We start from the raw sequence: 22027 nt of genomic DNA on the forward strand, positions 1-22027 counted from the left end.
AAATAGCCTGTGATTGGATAGCTATGAGAAGGACAGAACATCTCCCTCCAGGCCCCGGTGAAAAACCAAAACATAGCCTTTGGCAAAAGCATGTACTTAGAATGCCAGCCTCGTGCCTCTCATATTTTTCTCCATTTCTCTCTCCCCAGTTTATTGCAGCCAACGATAAGCTGTGGTTCTGGCTGGAAGTGAACTCTGTGGTAGATTTCTTCACGGTCCCCCCAGTGTTTGTGTCTGTGTACTTAAACAGAAGTTGGCTTGGTAAGTCGACCTCTCTTCCCTTCTTCCCTCTGGTTCCCGAGCTGTGGTAGATCAGAGGCCGGGGCCGTCCCCACAGAAGGAAAGTTTTGTGTATTCATGTGCACGACTCTTGAAGTTTTGGGAGTTGGTGGTGACATTTCTCCTTGGAACATTCGCCTCAGAAGATAGGCCCAGTTAGGGCTTTCAGGAAAGACAGTTTGATCATAGTGGAAACCTCATGGTCACACTGTCCCAGTCAGGACCTCTGCCTCCGTGGGTCAGTCATTTTCATTCAACCTGCAGTTAGGACTGAACACAGAAGCCCATGGAGACGAGGCCACCTTTCCAGAAGCTGCTTCAGGTGCCTAGAAGGCCTGCCTGCCAAACTTAGCTTCTCTCTGCTTCTTAGTTTGACGTAGAGTGGGTCCTGCCTGGTTTATTTATGGCTGTGAGTTCCTCTGTGGGGCAGGGTAGCGTGAAGCATCCCCGAGCCACCCTCTCCTTGAAGGGGATGGAGCCCCCTTCCTGTGTTAAAGGATGAGTTTTGCTGGTGCTCTGTTCACATCTCATTTGCTGTATCTGCTCGGCACATCACTTCCGGTTGGTTCCCGGCAGGTCACTTCCCGCCTCAGGATCAGGACACTTGGATGGGAGAAGTAACTCGCTCAAACGATGGTCGTGGCAGCGAGAGGCAGAGAGAGGCAGCTTCGAGCTTCTCTTGGTTGCCCTGAATAATTCTCTCGTAGTGTTCCTGCTACTGCGGGTCTACAGTGGGGAAAGGGAGGCTGAAATGAGATCCAGCGGACTGTTCCTGGGTTCCTTCCATCTTTGTATTTAGAAATTTTTTGTCTGAATTTTTTTTTCAAAGTAATATATATTATTGTAGTCAGCATAAACATTTAAAGATGCATGAAGAAAATAGCAATCATGACTTCCCCCTGCACCCATCCCTGCCTTCTCCCTGGGATGCTCAGTGTTAACAGACTCCCATCTTTCCTTCCTGTCCCTTTGTCTCAGACACGGGTGCACGTAGACGTGTTGGAGAGGGGTGGTGGTCTTCGTCCAAATAAGCATGTCCATCCCGTTACACTGCAGTTTGGTTTTCTCACAAAGTAATAAATGACGGGTGTCCCTTCAGCTCTCTAATAATTCATTATATTAGAGTCACACAAAATTCTACAAATTGGTGTATCACGGTTCATGATGCCATAACCCTAAGGGTGGACCACCTGATTTTTTTTTTCCTCTTTGTGGTGTAAACGGTAGTTTCATAAACATCCTCATGCACATATCTGTGATAGTTCTGTTTCTCTAGATGCTTCCCGGTTCCTGGAAGAGGAATTACTGGATGAAAGAATGCATACATTTTAGTTTGTACAGATATTGATGGCTCATTTTTCAAAAATGTTGTGCCAAGATTTGCTTCCACTAGCAATATGTTTTTGATGTCCTTGCTAGCTCTGTGAATTTATTACATGCCTAGTGTCAAGTATTTAAAAAAAGAAGCACCCTTTCTGTATGATGTATGCAGTAATCACGTATGCACATATCGGTGTGTATCTGTGTGTGTATCCCATAAAGATTCTATTTTCTACTAGTTTTCTCATTAGAATTCTATTCACTCGCTCAGTGGAAAAGTTTGCCTCCTTGATTTGAGGCGTGCTTGCTTAGAGTGGGTTTTCCAGCCGGCATGATGGGACAGTCAGAGCCACTCACAAATCAGAGAAGCGTCCTGACAGTGACCTGCATGTGTCCTGGTGCTGAGGGTCCCAGCTACTGCACCTTGGCTCTTAACTGGCTTTGTGACCTGGGGAGCTCACTTTCCTTCATTCAGCCTGTTGGTTTTCGGCTGTAAAATAGCGGGTTAGGTTAGATGATTTGATTTCTCAGGTACTTTCATAGTCCAGAATGCCTCTAAGACGCTTGCATTGTTCATGGGAAGTTTGGGATCTAGGTTGTGGGGAAGGACTGGGAAGTGAGTGAAATCAAATCATCCACATTTCTGAGTCAAAATTATGTATGGGCTGCGAAACAGGGCTCGTCCGAGACCCTCCCGTTGCAAAGGGTAGACACGTAAGCATGTGCACCCACGTGCGTGCCCACACCCTGAAAAATGACGGGCAGACAAGAAAAAGGACAGGGGAAAAGGGAAGAAGAGAGTAAGAGAGAGGGAGGGAGGGAAGAAAGGAGGAAGGAAGGAAGGAAGGGAATCTGCCTTTTCTTCCCGCCTGTGTTCTGAGTACTGTGTGCCTTGAAACAACCAGTTTGCTCTTCTGGACCCTCAGTTTTCCCTTCTGGAAAATGGGAAGTTTGGACTTAAAGTACCTTCTAGTCCTCACACTACGTGAATCGGAATTTTACATCAGGGTCCATTCTCTCTTGGTCCCTCGTGGCCCTAAATATTGAAGAGGCCCCTTCAGGTCTGGGTGGAGATACCCCTCCCACGCAGCCAGCCACTCTCGCCCTGGATAAGGGTGTGGAGCTGAGTCTCCTTGGGAGACTAAAAACATCTTCGTGTGAAGAGAACTTGGATGTTAAAAATTCACGACTTTTTGTGAATATGATTTAATCCTGATTTTTGGAGTTGCGTTCTTGTCTAGTGAAAATCCACCAGAGTGAATAGGAAAAGGGGAAGAAAAAGGAAACGGAGGAGAAATGAGATACACTCTTGTATCCGCCGTGGTTGCTCTTCGAAAAATATGCTCCACCATGTGCTTCAATTTGTTGATTAATTGAACAGTATTTATTAAGCACTTACTATGCGACAGGCACTTTTCCAGATGATTAAGAAACAACGGTGAATAATGGGGCGCCTGGGTGGCTCAGTCGGTTGAGATCCAACTCTTGATTTTGGCTCAGGTCACGATCTCAGGATCGTAGGCTCAAGCCCTGCGTTGGGCTTGGTATAAGCAAATTATATAGTCCATTAGGAAGCATAAGTGTGCTGAAACTGACAACAGACCAACAAACTTCTGGACTATGAAATAACAACAACAACAACAACAACAGGAAATAACCTTTCTCCTCTTATAGGAGAAGGCACCTTCAATGAAATACTTGTGGTTCTTTAGGAACTGAACCCCTTGGGTGAGATCCACAACTGGGCAGCCTGTCAGAAATAGAATTCAGTATAAAAATCTATCCAGGAGGCTCCCGTGTCTGATTTAATACACGGGTTATTACATCATGAAGCAATTATTGTGCTGATGAGCTGCCAGAGACAAAATGAACATTCCCACGAGGTATGGCGTATAAAGCAGAAGGAATAATCCCATTAAGTGGGGGCATTTCAGGAAGTGCTCCCCTCCTTCTGGAAGATGAAAAGGTGCTGCCTTTACTGGCAGAGGTTTGGGGTAAGATGAAGAAGCCGCCATCTGTTCTCTTCTCCCCACACACCTGCTAAGCCCTGCGTGGCTGGATCCACGTGGGTGCAAAACCGTATGAGTGCCGTGACCCCCACCCTTATCTTCCCCAGGGCATATCACCCACCACACTTGATTTCTTATCATCATATATGGTTGCATATTATATAGCATCGTATTCAAGTCTTTATTGCCTGTGTTATCTTAGTGCATCTGGCGGCTTTGTACCAATAACGGCTAATTCCAGTTTTCCTATATGCTGGGCGCTCTGGTAAGCCCCTCACACACTTGAACTCCCTTAATTCTCAGAGCAAATCTGTGAGCTGGAATTCTTTCCCCGCATCGTGCCAGTAAGGAAACAGGCTCAGAGGCGTCCGTTCCTGTCCAAGGTTGCATAGCCTAGGAGTGGCGGGAGGTGGTAGTTTGCCCGAGATTTGGTCCGACTTTATGTCCATATTCCTGCTGTTCTTCTGCCTCTGTCCTCACCCTTAAAAGATTGGGGGTTTTGAGGAACACCCGGGTTGGGGTGACTGAGCAGGTTTTGCTCATTTCTGCTGGCACCTCTCCATCTCTCCTTACTCAGCTTCACTTCAGGCAGGCAGGGAGGGGAAGAGATCTTAAGAACACACATCCTCCTGCCTCCTCCTCTCCTTCCTACTCCTCCTTGCCTACCTCCAGTTTCTTTCTTTCTTTTTTTTTTAAAGATTTTATTTATTTATTTGACATGGAGAGAGATCACAAGTAGGCAGAGAGGCAGGCAGAGAGAGAGAGAGGGAAGCAGGCTCCCTGCTAAGCAGAGATCCTGATGCAGGGCTCGATCCCAGGATCCTGAGATCATGACCTGAGCTGAAGGCAGAGGCTTAACCCACTGAGCCATCCAGGCACCCCTGTCTCTTGACATTTTTTTAAAAAGATTTTATTTATTTGACAGAGATCATAAGTAGGCAGAAAGGCAGGCAGTGTGGGGAGTGGGGGAGCAGGCTCCCCGCTGAGCAGAGAGCCCGATGTGGGGCTCGATCCCAGGACCCTGAGATCATGACCTGAGCGGAAGGCAGAGGTTTAACCCACTGAGCCACCCAGGCGCCCCGCCCACCTCCAGTTTCTAGAGTTGCCGCTAGGACCCAGGAAACACAGAGAGCTTGTGTGTGTCTCCTGAGTCCCAGGGTACCTGACCACCTTGGGGGATCAGATCTGCTCTGAGAGAGAGGGAGAGACTAGGGGCTTTCACACATGCGGTCAGTAGAGCGGAATGGGTCAAACCAAGCTCGGGGTTACTGTCTCGATTCACATCTGGGCTTGGCCAGTGGGTCGCTCTGAGCCAGGTCGTTTTGCTGGTCTTAAACTCCGGTTTCCACCCGTCCAGTGAAGGGGCGTAATAAGAGTAACTCCCTGTAGGGCTGCTGAGGGGTTATAGGGAGGCAGAGTCAGTGAAGGAACCCTGCCCATAGGGCGAGCTTCAGGACCATCCTGGGCTTGTCTTTCTAACCTACCTATCATATTTTAAAGTACCGAGGAAGAAAACAAACCAGAACGGAACCAAAAATAAGGCAGTGGGATGTGAGGACATCCACGTTGGCAGGCGGCAAGTCGGTGCTTATTTTAATTCCTGTTCCCACACGCCAGCTTATTCATTTTTGTTTCTCTCACAGAATCCTTACCCTACCTAACTAAAATAAATGTACCTTGAAATGAGAGATGTATTTTATTTTGAGACTAGAATAACATGCTCTGGGGAGAACTCCTCTGTCTGCCTCCTTCTTTGGGGAACTGTATCCCCGAGGTGGGTCAACGGGCTGTGCCTCCTTTGTGTATTTATTTATGTGGTTTTGCTGAGGGTCATTTTGTGTAGTTAAAAGAAGAGAGTAGAGGAAAAAAATAATCATGCAATTACTGGCCACTCCTCTCACCAGCTTTAATTGAGCACCTACTGTGTGCTCAGCACTGAGATGAGGGGAGCCTGTCTGGCCACCCTCTTTCCTGGTCTTGCTGTGACTTCCATCATCGTCTCTCTTCTCTGACTCATGAAATCAGGGGATGGTAAGGAGACCCAGACCTTGAACCCAGGGTGGAAAAACTGTAAACTGTAAACCTACCTGCTCTTCTAGCTCATGTTAGACGGCAGTGCCTTTGGCAAACAGTACTACAAAATAGAAAACGCTCCTAAAAAATAGAAAAATGAGTTAGTGCCCAGCCACAGGGCAATTAAAATGAATAAAGATATCTGCTTATAAATATATGCCAGACACAGTTCCTTTGTGTATCAAAAGATGATAAAAACAGGTCTGTAAAAAAAAAAAAAAAAAAGAAAGAAAAAAAAGAAGGAAAAGTACAGGTCCTTAAAAACAACAATAACAGGGGCGCCTGGGTGGCTCAGTGGGTTAAAGCCTCTGCCTTCGGCTCAGGTCATGATCCCAGGGTCCTGGGATCGAGCCCCGCTTTGGGCTCTCTGCTCAGCGGGGAGCCTGCTTCCCCCGCCTCTCTGCCTGCCTCTCTGCCTACTTGTGATCTCTCTCTGTCAAATAAATAAATAATATCTTTAAAAAAAAAAAAAAAAAAAAAAAAAAAAAAAAACAACAATAACAACAAGAAAGGGACAAACGTAGTTCCTGTTTGAGACCGAGGTTTGAATCTAGATTTGGAACCAAAATAAACATGCACGCAGCAACAGCAGGTAACACTGCCCGCTGTATAATTAAGTCCCAAATTGCCAGGTACAGGCTGTCAGGGCCTTGGGAGTTCACAGGAGAAAGAGCTTATGTGGGTGGAGGAACGTGAGGAGGCTTCGGCAAGATGCTGGCGCAGCCCATGGTGGGCGCGGCGGCCGGAGCCAGGGGCCAGAGCCGGGGGCTGTGCGCACTCCTCGGGGGAGAGGAGCCCAGCATACCCTGTGTGAAGGACAGCAGGTGCCCACCAATGATAACGCTGTCCTAAATGAGAAAGCGCCCTTCCTCGTGCCAGGCGTCAGCCCCACAACCCTACAGGATGGATCTATTCATTTCCTCTCGCTGCGGTGACACGAGTGTCCCCAAATGCAGTGCCTTAACACGATGCAAGTTTATGTCTTACGCTTGTGTAGGTTAGAGATCGGCATAGGTCTCTCTGGGCACGGGGTAAGTGTGTTTAGGGCTGTGCTCCTTTCTGGAAGCTCAGAGGAAGGGTCTGTTTCCTTGCCTTTCTCAGCTTCCAAGGCCACCCACATTCCCTGGTATTGTTTCTCCCTGATCGTGCTGGCCATCATTACCTTCCTCGGACTCTTCCTCCTGTCTCTCTCTTCTACTTCCAAGGACCTTTGTGATTACGTTGGGGTCCCACCTGGATAATCTAAGACCATCTCCCCATAGGAAGGTCAGCAGATGAGCAACCTTAATTTGTCTGCTGCTTGGATTGCCTTTTGCCATGTAAATTGCCATATTCCCAGGTTCTGAGGATTATCATAAATGTTTTGGGGGGGGGGCGTTTTTCTGCCAAAGGGGAATTATTATTAATATTCCCATTTCACCAGCTTGGAAACTGAGGCCCAAAGGAGTTAAGTAACTTGCCCCAAATCATAGAGCCCGTGGTTCTTCTCAGTCTTCTGGAGTCCAAACCCTCTGGCAGGCCTTCTGAGCCCTCCGCACCCTTGCCTCGTACTTTTCCGGCGTGTTATGAAAGGAGACACTTGGGGACGTCTCGCTAGAGCCTGAGATCTTCCTCACTCCTCACTTTCATGGAATGGTTTTGTTTTTCTTCTTTTCCTGGGACCGGGAGAATTACCAGGCAGACATGCCTGCTCTCCACCCTTCACCCATTTGTTCTGGGTGCCGTTTCCTTTCCTTAGAATTCATGCTTTCTTGCTTTTTTTTTTTTACTTTAAAGAGTGGAGAGAAGCCAGAATTTCAGAATGCTCCCTGAGGTGACGAGTTGTGACGTGTGTCACCGTTTTCCCAGGGAAGACAGCATGTGGAGCCACAACAAGGCTTTCCTTGGCAAGTACTTGGTCATTGTCTCAGGGCTCAGCTGGGATCTCAGGAGGCCTTCTGTTGCCCTCTACGTGCAGGGTGGCTGGCCCCAGGGCCACTCCCCCGCTTGAAGAATCCCACAGCAGCTGAGTGAGGTGAATAACCAGCCTTCTGTGGACTAACCTCTGCATTTGATAAGAATACTCAATGGTGAAAGCCTTCACCTGGTTTCTGTTTCCTGACATGAGGAATTTTCGATGTATTGAAATTGAAAAAAACAAAACAAAGCCAAAAACATAAAAGCAGGATGTGATGTGGCCAGAGAGGGTAGGCGGCCCCTGGTGGGCAACTCCAGGCACACAGCCTCCACTCCCAGCCTCCCCTTCCCCTTTTTAAAATTCCCGGCTCAGTGGGTTAAGCCTCTGCCTTGGACTCAGGTCATGATCCCGGGGTCCTGGGATCGAGGCTCACATTGGGCTCTCTGCTCAGCAGGGAGCCTGCTTCCCCTCCTCTCTCTCTGTCTGCTTCTCTGCCTACGTGTGATCTCTGTCTGTCAAATAAATAATAAAATAAAATAAATCTTAAAAAAAAAAATTCATGCCCTGCCCTGGGTCCACCAGGCTGCTAGTTGCATCCCCCCTGCTCGGTCAGGAATGAGCATCTGCCCTGTCTCGCTCCTTGGCAATCCTCTCCCCATTCAGGCACAGCCCTAACTCCACCTCCCTTGTGAAATTTTCACAGTTGGAATGAATTCCCCGACCTTCGTTTCTTTTATGATTAGTGCTGTAAGAACAATATGATCATCTGTGTCATATTATCAATTAGAGTGCAAGGTCCGCGACAGCCTTGTGCAAGGACATTGACCATCTTGGTTTTTTTGTTTTTGTTTTTTTTTTTGCTGTGCCCTGGTGCCTAGAACCGTGCCTGGAATGTAATTAATCCTTGTTGAATGAATGAGTGAGTATGTCTTCTCATCATAATGATAATAATGAACAATTACTGACTGCTTATTAAAAGCAGACACTGGGCTCAGCATCTCAGAGGCGTTATCTGAGTAAATATTCAACAGCAGCCCAGTGAGTAAATACGGTTGGTCTGATTTCACAATTTAGGGAGCTGAGGATGGGGAGTTAGGTAACTTTCCCAGGTAGTAAATGTGGATCCAGGACTCAACCTAGTTCAATCTGATTCTGGAGCCCATGTTTTTAAAACTACGAGGCCAGGGGCGCCTGGGTTGCTCAGTGGGTTAAGCCTCTGCCTTCGTCTCAGGTCATGATCTCGGGGTCCCAGGATGGAGCCCCACATCTGGCTCTCTGCTTGGCAGGGAGCCTGCTTCCCCCACCTCTCTCTGCCTACTTGTGATCTCTCTCTCTGTCAAATAAATAAATAAAATCTTTAAAAAAGCAAAGCAAAACAAAACTACGAAGTCAGTGGTTCTCAAGGTATAGTTCCCAGTCTAGCAGAAGGAACATCACCTGAAAATTTGTTATAAGTGCAGATCCTTAGAACCCAAACTAGACCCCATGAATCAGAAACTCCCAGAGTTTGATCTGACAATCTGTGTTTTCCACGCCTTCCTGGTGATCCTCCCTGTGTTCACCCAATTTGGAGAACCACTGTTCTAGGCTATTCTGGGATGGTTATAAATTTGGCTGTCCACAAGAATCCCCCAGAGAGGTTTTAAAATTCACGATGTTCAGGCCAAAACTCTAACCAATTAATTTGGAGTCTCAGGGTTGGGGGGATGCCCTGGGCTCAGCATTTTTTTTTAACGCTTTCCAGTTGCATCAAAAATGCAATAAGGTTGAGAACCATGTGTATGCATCTTCTGACTATGAATGTGGAGTTAATTTCTCCCTAGAAGAGTGCTTCCTAATCTTTGCGTGAAGGGAGGCACCAGGAGATCTTGGTGGAATATGCAGGTTCTGATTCAGGAGGCTTGGGCAGGACCAGAGAGATTCGACATTTCCACAAGTTTCCAGGTGATGCTGATGCCTGTGGTCTGGAGACTATATTTGAAGTAGCAAGCCTTTCCAGTCTGGACTGTGCTGTCCAATAGGGTAGCCACTAGCAACGCTGGGCTATTTACATGTAAATTAATCAGAATTAAATGAAATAAAAGCTCAGTTTCTCCGTCACACTAGCCACGTTTCAAGTATTCATTAGCACTGTGTGGTTAGTGGCTATGGGGTTGGACAGCGCAAATACAGAACATTTCCATCATCACAGAGGTTTACTGGACCACGCTGCTCTAGAATGTGTCTTGTGATAGACCCTACCCTGAATTTTTACTTTTTGTACGTCTGGGATGCTCCTTTGTAAACAGCGGAATCTTAACAAATGTTTACTGAGGTGATTTTTAGTGAAAGGACCAATAGACGGATGTAGAGACATCATTAGTAGGGGAAACTCCCCACCACCCTATCCAGATGAAATTATTTAAGGCCTCTGTAGGGGGGAAAAAAAGGTACTCAAGAGGCCCTGGGACTGGCTCCAGCCCTAGCTTCTCCCCAGGACTCTGTTGCATTTTGAAATGGTCGGTTAGACTCTGAAAAGAAAGGTCTCTGGTTCCCCCTACAGGGCTGTCTTGGACATTGCTGGATCTGTGTGGGATTAAGTAGGCTGGAGGAGGGAACGGAGACAATTTGGCTCAAACTCAGTGGGTAGTTGGTGGTTGGTAGAGGTAAGGATAGGCTCACTTTGCATACCCATAAGGTATCTGGCATCTGATAACTTGATATGAGCCAACCACCGTGACCATGAACTCCCCATTCTTCATACACCCTCCTGCCCACCACCCCAAGAGGGTTCCTGGTTCCATTGCCCGGGGCCTGGAAGGAAGGGCTTATGAGAGCCACCAGAGGTGACCTGAGGCAGCCAGATGCAGAAGCACTAAAGCCCCAAACCTTCTAAGTAGACCCCTCCCTGTAGTCATTGGTTTAATTTAAAATGATAACAATAAGAGAAAAAGTCTGGCTTCCCTTTCGGGAGCCAAATGTCTTTGGAGGTGGGAAAGGGAGAGAGGAAATGTGGGCTCTAAAGAGAAAGGCTTCCATAACCAGGGTAGTGTTGGATGTGCTGACATTTACATGTTTGTGTGTGTGTGTGTGTGTGTGTGTGTGTATGTACAGATACAATTTGTGATTATCCCAGAGAATCTTTCAAGTGATATTATGAAAGAGGGATCATTCTATAGCCCCATTTTCCAGATGGGGAAACCGAGGCCTAGAGAGATCCTGTAACTTACCAAGAGTCACATAATGAGCCAAGTTTTGGACTCAGGCAATCTACCTCCGAGGTTTATGTTCCTCTGTGTTCTGTTGTGCTGGCTCTCAAGCTATAAAATTAACTAGCAGGGTGCCTGGGTGGCTCAGTGGGTTGGAGCCTCTGTCTTCAGCTCAGGTCATGATCTCAAGGTCCTGGGATCAAGCCCCACATCGGGCTTTCAACTCAGCAGGAAGCCTGCTTTCCCCTCTCTCTCTCTGCCTGCCTCTCTGCCTACTTGTGATCTCTGTCTATCAGATAAATAAATAAAATCTTAAAAAAATAAAATTAACTAGCCATTATAGTTATCCTTACAAAAAATTAGTCTAACAGTCCCGTCTAATCAGATCAAATACTGAATGCTGCTTCCTCCTTGTCCCAGTTCCCTGAAAAAAGGTGAGGGGCCCCCTAAACAGAATTTCTTTGTTACTCCCAGGTAGGAAAGGAAATTAAGAAGAAAAACAACTCAATTCATTTTTTTTGAAAAATTGAATTAATATAATTTCTATAACTTGTGAGCCTTCTACTTTTTTTAACCTTAAAACATTTTTTCCCCTTTTCCCCAGGTCCCTTTTTCTGAGCCTCTTGGTTTATTCTCTGAAAGTAGCAAATAAATAAAAAAATAATCTGTTAACCACCCTGAGTCCATCTTAAAATAGTGTCATGATAGAGAGGATAGACTCTGCTCTTTGCCTGAGATAATTCGGGGGGGGGGTGAGGGGGTGGGGGTGGGTGGTCCTCAGTGATATCATGCAGCTTGGGAACAGCACCGGGATGGGATGGCTATAGTCTGGCAAGAGAAATGAACGCACTGAATTCTGTCCCTTTGACTGGACTCCGAAGGAAGGCAGCTCCAACAAAATGGCATGCTGAAAGTTTAGCTGGGTTTCGGGGACCTGATTGCTGCCTTGGTCGCCGCTGCTGTGGCTGAAACTGCTTCTAGAGAAATTATTCCTCCCTAAGAGATTTCCGATTGTATTCCCTTGATATTGTTTTGTCAGGACACGCTTTAAATAAGATGCCCTCTGCAGGTAGCTGGGATTCTAAATCCTCATTGACGTGTACAGCTCTGTTATATGCCAAATTGGAAATAACATCTCAAAATGAATGTCTTCAAGGAACGAATTCAGCAGTAGGTTTTCATAGATGCCAAAACCTCTCCAGATGGCTGTACTTCATCTGGGGTATTATTGGAACAGCCGGCTCAAGCAACCTAAATCTCGAGGACTGGACGTATATTTACCTTTGCATCATCTTCAGAAAATAGATGCCTTGATTCTTCTCCATGAGATAGGGCTGTGGCGGGTTGACTTGGCCAAGCAAACCGAGTAGGGAGAAAATGAACATGGGGGAGCAGCTCTGAGATCCTAGTACTGCACTTACCAACTGAACACCTACTATGTGCAAGCCACCGATTCCTAAGCGTGGCTCACTAAGGAGGAAAACCCAGATTGTGCCTTTAAGATGTTGATCATTAAATTGGGTGAGTACTTTATAAGGAAAAATAATCAATGGATAGGAATTCAGAGGAGGAACAGAAAGAGGATCAGCCAGCCCAACCCAGGGCAGATGGCAGCTATCTAAAAAGTTAGCATGTTCTTCCTGGGGACAATGCTACTATGGTATGTATGGTCTGCGGACCAGCACATTCGGGAGCTCATTAAATAAAACTTCTCAGGCCCTGCCCCAAACCTGTAGACTCCGTAGGGGGTAGGACTAAGGACTTTGACTTAATAAATTATCCAGGTGGTTCTTACACATGCTGAGTTGTGTATTAGCGACAATAACACATGAATGTAGATTCCCATACCCTTGCTAGTACGTTAGACTCACCTGGGAAGCTTTGAAACGTCCCCATAGCCAGATTGTACTTCAGACCAGGTACATCAGGATCACTGGGGTGGAACTCAGCCATTAGCATGTTTTAAAGTTCCTGGGGTGATTCCAACATGCAGCCAGGATTGGGAAACCCTGTAGTGGTGGTCCTTCGCTCAGGAACACAGCTGAATACCTGAGAAAACTTAAAAAATGGAAACAAAACATTGAAGCAGCTTCCCAGATCTTGGAGTCAGACACCCTGGTCATGTCAAGGATGGTGGCTTTAGGACGCGAACATACCTATTCTGAAAAGACCAGCTCTTTCTCTAACTTGAGCTGTATCGAATCACTTGGGCGGGCTGGGGAAAACCCAGACAGCTGTGTTTCTGATTCAGTATACCCGGGGTGGGGGGAGCCTGAGGATTTGCAAGGCTACCCAGTTCCCACGCAATGGCTGATGCTGCCGCCCTGCACTGGGGCCACACTCCAAGAACTGCTGGTCTGGCCTAGCACGAGGCTTCACTTGAATTCTAGTAGTGGCTGTTCGGCAAGTTCCCAGGAATCTCGTATTCCAGTAAATCTTACTGTTTTTTGGGTACCGAAGTTCCAATATATTTATTGATGTAATCCCTTATTTTAGTGTGTTTTGAAATTAAAATCAGAATCATTTACATCTTGAGAGATACCAAGCATGTGATATTCCACATTATAATTTCAACTGGAAAAGAGGAGCCCTCTGTAGAAAGACTTCTGGTCTCACATATGTAGTCCTTTCCTAAGGCCTGCCAGGTCCTGGGGTACACTGAGAATAAGGACCTTTGCTTGTGTTTATTAGGCACTAATATTTCCTCCAGAGTCAGTTGGGGTTAATATCTCTTTCTAAAATCCCTGTAAATGGGGTAGAGTTGACTTAATAAGAAAAATAGGGGGAGGATATGTTAGAAACTTGGGGAGAGGAAGGAAGGAGAGAGATCCCAGTCTCAATTCCCATCCCTTCCCCGGAGCCTGACCTCCTCCCTCCCCTTGGGCCAGAGCCTCTCAGCTCCCTCCCTTGAGTAAGGATAGGCCCTGACCCCTCTCTACCCCCAGGATAATTTATTTTAACGACCGCTCTTTCCCAGTTGTCCCACCGGGAGACACGGAAATGCCCCAGCCTGGACCCGGGCCGACTGGCAGAAGTAAGGGCAGATGATGGATGATGAGCAAAGCTTTATTTTTTATGAAACACATTGTATTACTAGAAATAAATACCAAATACCAGTATGGTGACACTTTGCTCCCATATGACAATTGCTAAATTCAACTTCTCTCTTTAAGGCCAGATAAAAATTCAGCAACCCACTCACAAAGGGTACCATTCATTTATTATTTCCTGGGTGGATTGCGAAACTTCCCCCTGGCCAGCCCAGGGACAGAACAAGCTCTTCCTTTCTGTCAAAACTCAATCTCACAGCCTTTGTTCTTTATACTCTCACCCAGTCTCCCTTTCTACCTCTTTCTATGAATTTCTCCCCTGTTGTCACCAAGCAGCCCACTTACCAACCCACCCCAACTGCAGATATATCCCATCTCGGTGACTCTGGTACCTCCCCCGTGTAGCAGGTGCTCACCCGTCCTCTCTACTCACCTGAACTCGAGCAGTCACGATCTTGCCTCTTCTAAAACTATTATCGTCTGAATCATTCATGGCCTCTCTTCTGGTGCTGACTGTATTTTTATAAGTCATGTATAAAGTATTTTTTCGAAGTACATGTCCTGGGTGATTCACTAGATCAGGAATTGGCAAAACTGGTCCATTGGCTATTTTTGTACATAAAGTTTTATTAGAACAGAGCCACGCCCATTTATTTACCTGTTATCTTTGGCAATGAGACAAAGATCTATGATCCACAAAGCCTGAAATTTCTGCAATCTGGCTCTTTATAGGAAGTTTGGGATCTGATTTCCTGCTTTAGAATAGCAGCTGTGTTTTATATTCCTTTATATTCTTTTACATGTTTGCTACAGTACTTTCCTCAAAACTGCGAATCAGTTTGATTAACTGGGCATGAACTTGCCCCTGAAATCAGTAAGAAATGTACTAGGAATAAAATAACACCTGATTTTTGCTGTTGTTATTACTATTGTTATTATAGCTACCTAAGTATTGTGTAGCAGGTAGTAGACTATGCTTTTTATCTATCTCATTTAATCCTCTTAACAGCCCTGCATAGAAGACCCATGAGCTCTCGCTAGACGCGAGAGCTGTCTCCTTTGCTGTGTGACTTCAGCAAGGATTTGAACTCAGGTCTTTCTGACCTCAGAGCCTGAGCTTTTCATTACTGCTAGGGCTACTCCTGGTTCCGTCCTAGCCCTTCTAGGTGCTTGCTCCCTCTCTCACTCACCTTACCCAAATCTCAGCTCTAGTTAGGAGACTCTATTCAATGTCACCATTGTTACTGACTTTCCCAGCTTCATTCGTTCATTCCGCAAACCTTAGAACAAGTACGATGTGTTAGTTGCCCTGCAGGGCTTGGCATTTAAACTGTGAGTGAGGTAGCTTTCTCCTGCTGGGGGAAAGTTAAGTCGATAAAGCCCAGGTTGTAAACCCAGATGTTTATAAGTTGCAAACCTGACTGTTCACAGGGACAGGAGGGTAAGAGATAAGGGAAGCATGCCAGGTGAAGTCTGTCTCTAGTTGGAGAGGGAGTAACCCCTCCTGAAAGGGTTGCAGTCTGTCACGTTTGTTTGGCTGATTCTTGCTGTGTGGACAGCTCCTTGTCCAGGAGGGCTTCTCCGTTTCCTCTCTCTCCTCTCCTCCTCCTCCTGGAGAACAATTATTTTTGGCCACAGTGACTTGCCCTTTAAAAAGTGGTCTAGGTTGCAACATTCTTTGTCTTCTTGGGACATAGAAATTCTGGTGTCTCCTCTATAGGAAACAGTCATACTACACTGTTTTCCTACTTACCACATCCGTGGTCCAGCATCCTTACAAAGGCTGTGACTTGGCATCTGCTGACAACACTGAACAGGTTATAGCAGATTAACCGATAAATATCCTTAATGTGGTAGGTGAGTCTCTTAGGTGACTTAAAACACTTCGCTTGAATTTACAAACGGAGACAGAATCCGTTTTCAACTGTTAGGGCATCTCGAGCAAAGTGCACATTGTCTCAGGACTTCTTATTCCCATTTTTGTTTTTTATTCATTAGGGACAATAGCTTTTGCTAACCCCTGCCCCCCTCTTAGGAAAAGTGCTTCTAGTCTGGTGAAGAGGAGAGATCCAGGCTCCAAAGCAAGCAGAAGGGGGCCTGGGGGAAACCCAGATGTCACATGCTTTTTCCCTGCAGTGACCTGCCCCAAATGTCTGTCCTCTTCCCTAGCCCTCAAAACCCCTCCCAAGTCCCTCACCTCAATACAACTGCATTTTCCAGGCCACCGGTCTGAAAAGATTTGTTGTGTCGTTCTGCCCCCTAGTGGGAGAAAGTGGGAATAAAACACACGGTCGCAGTTCTCAGATTTCTGTCTCCTTTCATCCTGGGGAATTAACCTTGATTGAAATAGGCTCTGTCTTTAACTCTTAGAGATAACATATCCCTCATAAGGTCTCCCAACAATGTGGAAAAGCCTGAGAAAGACAAACGGTAGGTCAATAGCTAGGATTTTGAAAAGTAGGCACTGGTATTCAGGCTAAGCATACACTAAAACCACCGCCCATACAAAATCAAACCTCAGTGGACTTCCCAGGCAGGTGGAGGAGAGGGGAACCCTAGCCTGACTCCAGAGTGAAGACGTTACCTGTTCCCCTAAAATGAAGGCCTGTCCTGAATTGTTTATATAATCCTTTTAAGCCCAGTTGGATAAGTCCCTTCTGTCCTTTGACTGAATTGGTTTTGGACTTGAAAGAAATATTGAAGGATCTGTCTCTTTCCTTCTTGCGTGTCAAAGCTGGCTGGCTTTGAAAAATGGTAGAACGTGCAGATCCTGAATAGGTATGTTTGTCAAACCTAAACAGAAATGGGAGTTTTATTAATAAACTTGAGTGTGGTCATATAATACACGTATCCCCATAAAGCAGCTCTGATATATGACCCAGACGTGCAGTGTTTAAGGAGGGACTGCACTGGGTTAGTGTTGTATTCTGACTTCAGTCCTTCCTCTTGGGAGGTGAGTTAGCATAATATCACCATTGACTGCCATTGGGTGGGTCCCAAAGGTCATTTCTGGGGAAGATAATAGAGCTTTTCATATGATATGCTTTCAGCCGCCTGGCAGATGCAGAATAATTGGAAAAGACACCAAAAAAAGTAGTGTATATTTTTATCCTGAGTTGTCATTCCTTGTATCAACTCATTTTGACGGAAGAGAAGGCCTTTTTTTTTTTTTAATGTTATGACATTTCTGTCTTTTTTTTTTTTTTTTTTTTTTTTTTACTCTGGCTGGACTTCATCTCAGCAAAGTTGGGAAAAAAAAAACTATTTTAGAAAGGGGGGGAAATGGGAAGAAATCAGAAGAAGGGAGAGAGCCACAACACACGGAGAAACAGAAGTCTGGATGTCCTGTTGCCATATGGAAGGTTTAGGGTTTTCAAGGAGGAAACGTGTTCAAATGGTTGGTTCTGTTATTTTAGGGCTAACAGGAATCCCGGGAGCATTTGTGGTTGTTCAAGGAGCACTTCAATTATGTGACAGTGGCAGCTGTAGCACCAGACAGTTAACGGGGCAAGAAAAACAGGTGACCCGTGGGTGCAAATGTGTTTTGTTCATACCACTTCCATGAGATCGAGATACCAAAGGGAAGCAACTGCTTCCAACAGGGGAAAGAGGTACCAAGGAACCCTGGGATCAGGTTTTCAGAGCTCCTTATGTTCCAGGACCCTTAAAAAATGATCATGAGCATGTATATGTATGTGGGTGGGGGGAGCAGACAACACAGGGGGCGATTTGTATGTATATTTGTGTGTGTGCTTGACAATGCCCACCCATTTTGAAGCTGCAGTTTATAAACCGATGTGGAAAGAAAAGCTTCCTGGTTTTAGATCTGGTGGGCCAATTTATGAAGCCAGGGTCATCTCTCTCTTCTGCTGGTGTGTGTTCAGCCCAGCCACCCTTTGTGCCGAAGACCTTGAGCAAACCTTGACTAAAGCCCCAAAGTATTCTCCCTGTTCACTGTCAGCAGTGATCTGTGGAATGGATTGGTGTGGGCTGTGTTGCCTTGGGCAGGGTTCATGTGTCATTCAGGAGACGATGCATCGGGCTGCAGAAGCAGAGGGAGGCTGCCTTATGTCCATGGAAATGAGTGAATCAGAAAGCCAGATGGGGGCCCGCTCTGAGGACATGAGGAATTGCAGAGCGCAAAACTGGAAGGACTTGGGAACATCTTGTCCTTTATTTCACTTAGGAGAAAACTGAGACCCAGGGATGCCAAGGAATTTGCCTACGTTTCTTCCAATTAATTAATTCTTTCATTTATTTATTCAGTGATGATGCCTGAGTGTCTCTTGTGGGTCAGACTTTGTTCTGGTGCTGGGGTTATAAAGAGGACAAGTGTCACATGGGGAGCAGAAACTTATCTCAAGTCAATTTAGAAGAAAAATCTGGTTGAGGATGAAAGGTCTCAAGGCAGAAACAGACAGAAGGGTGGAAAAACCACCTGAGTGCTATAAGCATGAACACAGGTTAGGCAATCTTTGATAATGACACTAACTCTTAGTGCATAATGGGAAACTACCTCTGGTACCATGCCTTGACACCCGTCAGTGCTGTAATTACAAAGGTACTTGTAAGATGATTTGATCGGTCTTTTTCTCCTGCTGCAAACCCAGACTGTGAGTTGCATCATGCAGATAACTTTGTTGGCTCTATGGCTTATCTCCAGAACCTGGCAAAACACTTGACCAATGCGGTAGATGCTCACTGAGATATCAGATATCCACTGAGTGAACAATGGAATGAATGACAAAATGACATGGGTACCCGTGTCCCATTTTATAAGATGGGGATCAGCCAAGGTCAGTAAAAAGTCAGCTAGTAAGTGTTCAGGCTCTAAGATTGATAACAGTCTCTAGCACAACTATTTAAATCTATCTTTGTAGCAGGAAAGCAGCCATAGACAATGTGTGAGAGAAGGGATATGGCTATATCCCAGGAAAACTTTATTCATGGATACTGAAACTTGCATTTCATACAGTGTTTCTGTTCCATGAAGTATTATTATAACATTTGTCAACTATTTAAAAATGTAAAAAATAAACATTCTTAGTTTGCAGGCTGTAAAGAAAGAAGTGACAGGCCAGATTTGTCCCACAGGCTCTAGTTTACCAATCCCTGCTATAGGAGTAGATTAATTGTGAAAGGTCTTATGAAGTTTTTAACTGATTGATTAATTTATCTATTCAAGCATTTATGAAGTCACTTCTCTGAGCCAGGCTCAGTATCAGACACTGGACATACAGTAGAAATAAGACATGGTGTGTCCTCAGTTGGTTCAGCATCTAATTGAAGAAGATACATGTAAAAAAATAAGTGTAAAAAAATATAGTGAAGTGACCTAAGCTTGGTAGGGAGGGAGTGGTCAGCTCTGTTCTAGAAGGATGAGAGAGCTTCGTGGAGATGGTGTTGCTTGCATTGAGGCCTGAATGATGAGTAAGTGATAGGAAAGGAGCCATGTGTGGAGAAATGCAGAAGCAGTTTTTTCTATGAGACCCAAGTGTGATGGGGGCAAGGCCCCGGAAAGGTGACCCCAGGAGGCAGGGGCTGTATCTGCCAGGACTTTGAGTATTATGTGAAGAAGTTTGAAATGTGGAAGTCTGATCTTGGCAGTGTCACCTTGAAAATCCTCTAGAGTTCTGTAGTTTGCAAGGAAGAGTGTGGAGAGCATCCTGTGGGAGAAACTGGGAGGGAGTTGGGTTGAGACAGGGGACGGGACTAGCTGAGACCACGTCAGAATCTAGGGAGGAATCCATAAGCACTTATGATCATTAAGGCAGCAGGAGAGTTATGGAGAAGAGGTGGAAATCAAGAGAAATATCGAAGAAGAAGACCTAGTAGACTTTGTGATTGATGGATATGTGGAGGATGAAGGAATAGGAGAAGCTTGGCTTGGCTTGGCTTGGCTCTCTCCCCATGAATGGTACCATCCTCCTCCCAGAGAATAGTGGAGGAGGGCAGGCTTCAGAAGAGGATAATTGGATCTCTGGAGCTTCCTTCTTTGGTGATTTTTAAAGAGTTCTCCTTATGAGACTTAATCCCTGAATCTATCAAACGGGAATAATTATTTCTGTACTTCTTTTGGGAGACAGAATTGGTATGGCTGACTTCTCTTGGCAGTCATAATGATGATTAGTCACCTGTACAAAGACAAGATCGTTATGCTCAGCAGGTCAGACCTTTGAAGGATGAGTCATGACTGTGTAGTAAATAAGGACCCCATAGTCCATCTAGTTCAAGTACGCAAAGCACTCTAAAAATAATCGGAGGTTTCTAGACTATACCTTCAAAACATCACAAGCTTCTTTCAAATATTCCTTATTTACAGATTGGAAAGTCAATATAGATGGAGTGATTTCCCCACTATCTCTAAGTCAATTTGCCTATCTAGTGCCCAAAAACTTTCTGGTCATTCTCTCTCATTCTTTGCCCATTGGAGAGTGCCTGTGGCTTTTTAGAAAGAAAAGAATTTTTAGAAAGAAAACCTTAGAAAAAAAATTCCTAGCTTTTCTCATTTGGCTTGGACCCTCCCAGTTTTAATCTTGATCAAAACCAGAGGCAAAGATGTGATCTTTACATTGTAGTCAGAAAACAATAAAACTCTGCATCTATTTTATTTCCTGGCAGTAGAAAGTGGTCTGGAAAAATATTAATGAATGTAGAAACAAGGTAAAATTAGAACCTTGAAAGATTTTGTATAATACTTACCTAATTTGTTTCTGGCCTGTCTCAATTCCATAATCCATTATGTTCCAGCAAGTACTTTATTTCCTCATCACCAACATTTTGCCGTCTTTCAGAGTACTGTTGGTGATTCCAGAGCAAATAGCCTTAAACAGCAACTTAATTGTCTCGGAGATTTTATTTGGTCATTGAAAACTGTTGGGACCACAGCCTTATCTGCAGGGGGGGAATAATTCCCTTAGCTTCAGTCAGTTTTCCAGTTCCTTTCCCATAGGATTCTAGTTTTTTTTTGCATAAGAGGATGCTTGGAACAGGGACACCCAGAGTACTGATTTTGGGTGATTGTAACTGGGCCCAAAATAATAACAATTTGAGCAGATTCAGTGTGTCTCTTGAGGCCTGGGGAAAAAAGGCAGAGGGAGAAAAGACCAGGGTTTGGGGATGAATAAATGATTCATTCAATATATAATGAACATATTGATTATATCACTGTGCTTATTGTGAGGGGTACCCTGTGAAATGTAAGACAAGTCAGCCTAGAGTGGCTTAATCTAGTAGTGGATATGGGAATTCAAAATACCTTGTCTACAACGGGACTTTGAAGTCCTTGATAACTAAGTAGAACAGAGGCATGGATAAAGAGACTCAACAGTAAACATAAGAAGATACGCATTGGAATGCATGCAAATGCACTCTTCACTTCAGACATAATTCACATGTTGTGCATGTGTGGACCACATGAGACATATACTTACCTAGACACATGGTCTATAATGACGTTCAGCTGAGTAGGACAGTCACTGAATGGTCGAAGCTGCTTTGCTTGACTTTCTCAGACTGAGCATCTTGTTGGCACAGTGCAGTAGCTAACACTAAAACCAGTGGAATATACCAGTGAGCCCAAATGGAGACTCCCCCCTATCCTGCTTACCTTGTCCTCAATGAATGGAAATAGGCATCTGTGAAACAGCTGTTATTTATTTCCCTATTCAGCGTCTGCCCTTGAAGGTTGTCATGTGGCCGAGGGCAGATGATGTTTCCACCGAAGTCCAGTGGATGAAAGAGCCTTGGAGGGATGGGGCCCCTAGAAAAATAGGCTTGTAAGTCAAGAGCAGGGTATCAGTTCCCTGTGTGTATTTCTTGGTGAGAGTGAAAGCAGACCTAAATCCTGAGTTGCTGAGTCTCCCGCTTGAATGTTCAATTCTTTATTTGAAAGGAAGCTTGGTGCCAACGGAGTGTAAGATAGAAAAGGAGTAGCCTTGATGCCTAAAAGGAAGTGGGGCCCGTGGGGCTGCTCTAGTTGATTTCCGTATATTTATAAGACATACACCATTTCTACAGCTGTTCAATTCTGTGAGAACATTCCGTGAACACGATTGTATGTAATCAGCTGTGTGAGGTAGGGGTTGTTGTTCCCTGGTTCAGCAGATGTGGACGGGATGTTCCAAGGGCTCTGTGATGGAGCTGACACCAGGAAGTAGCATGACCAGGGCTAGAAGGAAGGGTCTTTCCATCAGTCATGCTCCCACTATG

At 45.3% G+C, this 22027-nt stretch overlaps 1 protein-coding gene across 5 annotated transcripts in view; it reads left to right on the plus strand.

Moving 5' to 3' along the window:
* KCNMA1 (potassium calcium-activated channel subfamily M alpha 1) overlaps positions 1–22027 on the plus strand; it is a gene marked incomplete at both ends in the record, with an annotated part of 724384 nt that overhangs the window by 428433 nt on the left and 273924 nt on the right. For all 5 annotated transcript variants that reach the window (XM_080822610.1, XM_080822608.1, XM_080822611.1 and 2 more), the window contains one exon: positions 150–261. In XM_080822610.1, coding sequence (XP_080678736.1) covers positions 150–261 — 112 coding nt within the window. The remainder of the gene's footprint in view (positions 1–149; positions 262–22027) is intronic.

The sequence above is a fragment of the Martes martes genome, assembly GCF_963455335.1.
Source record: "Martes martes genome assembly, chromosome: 14".
NCBI classification, from domain to species: domain Eukaryota; kingdom Metazoa; phylum Chordata; class Mammalia; order Carnivora; family Mustelidae; genus Martes; species Martes martes.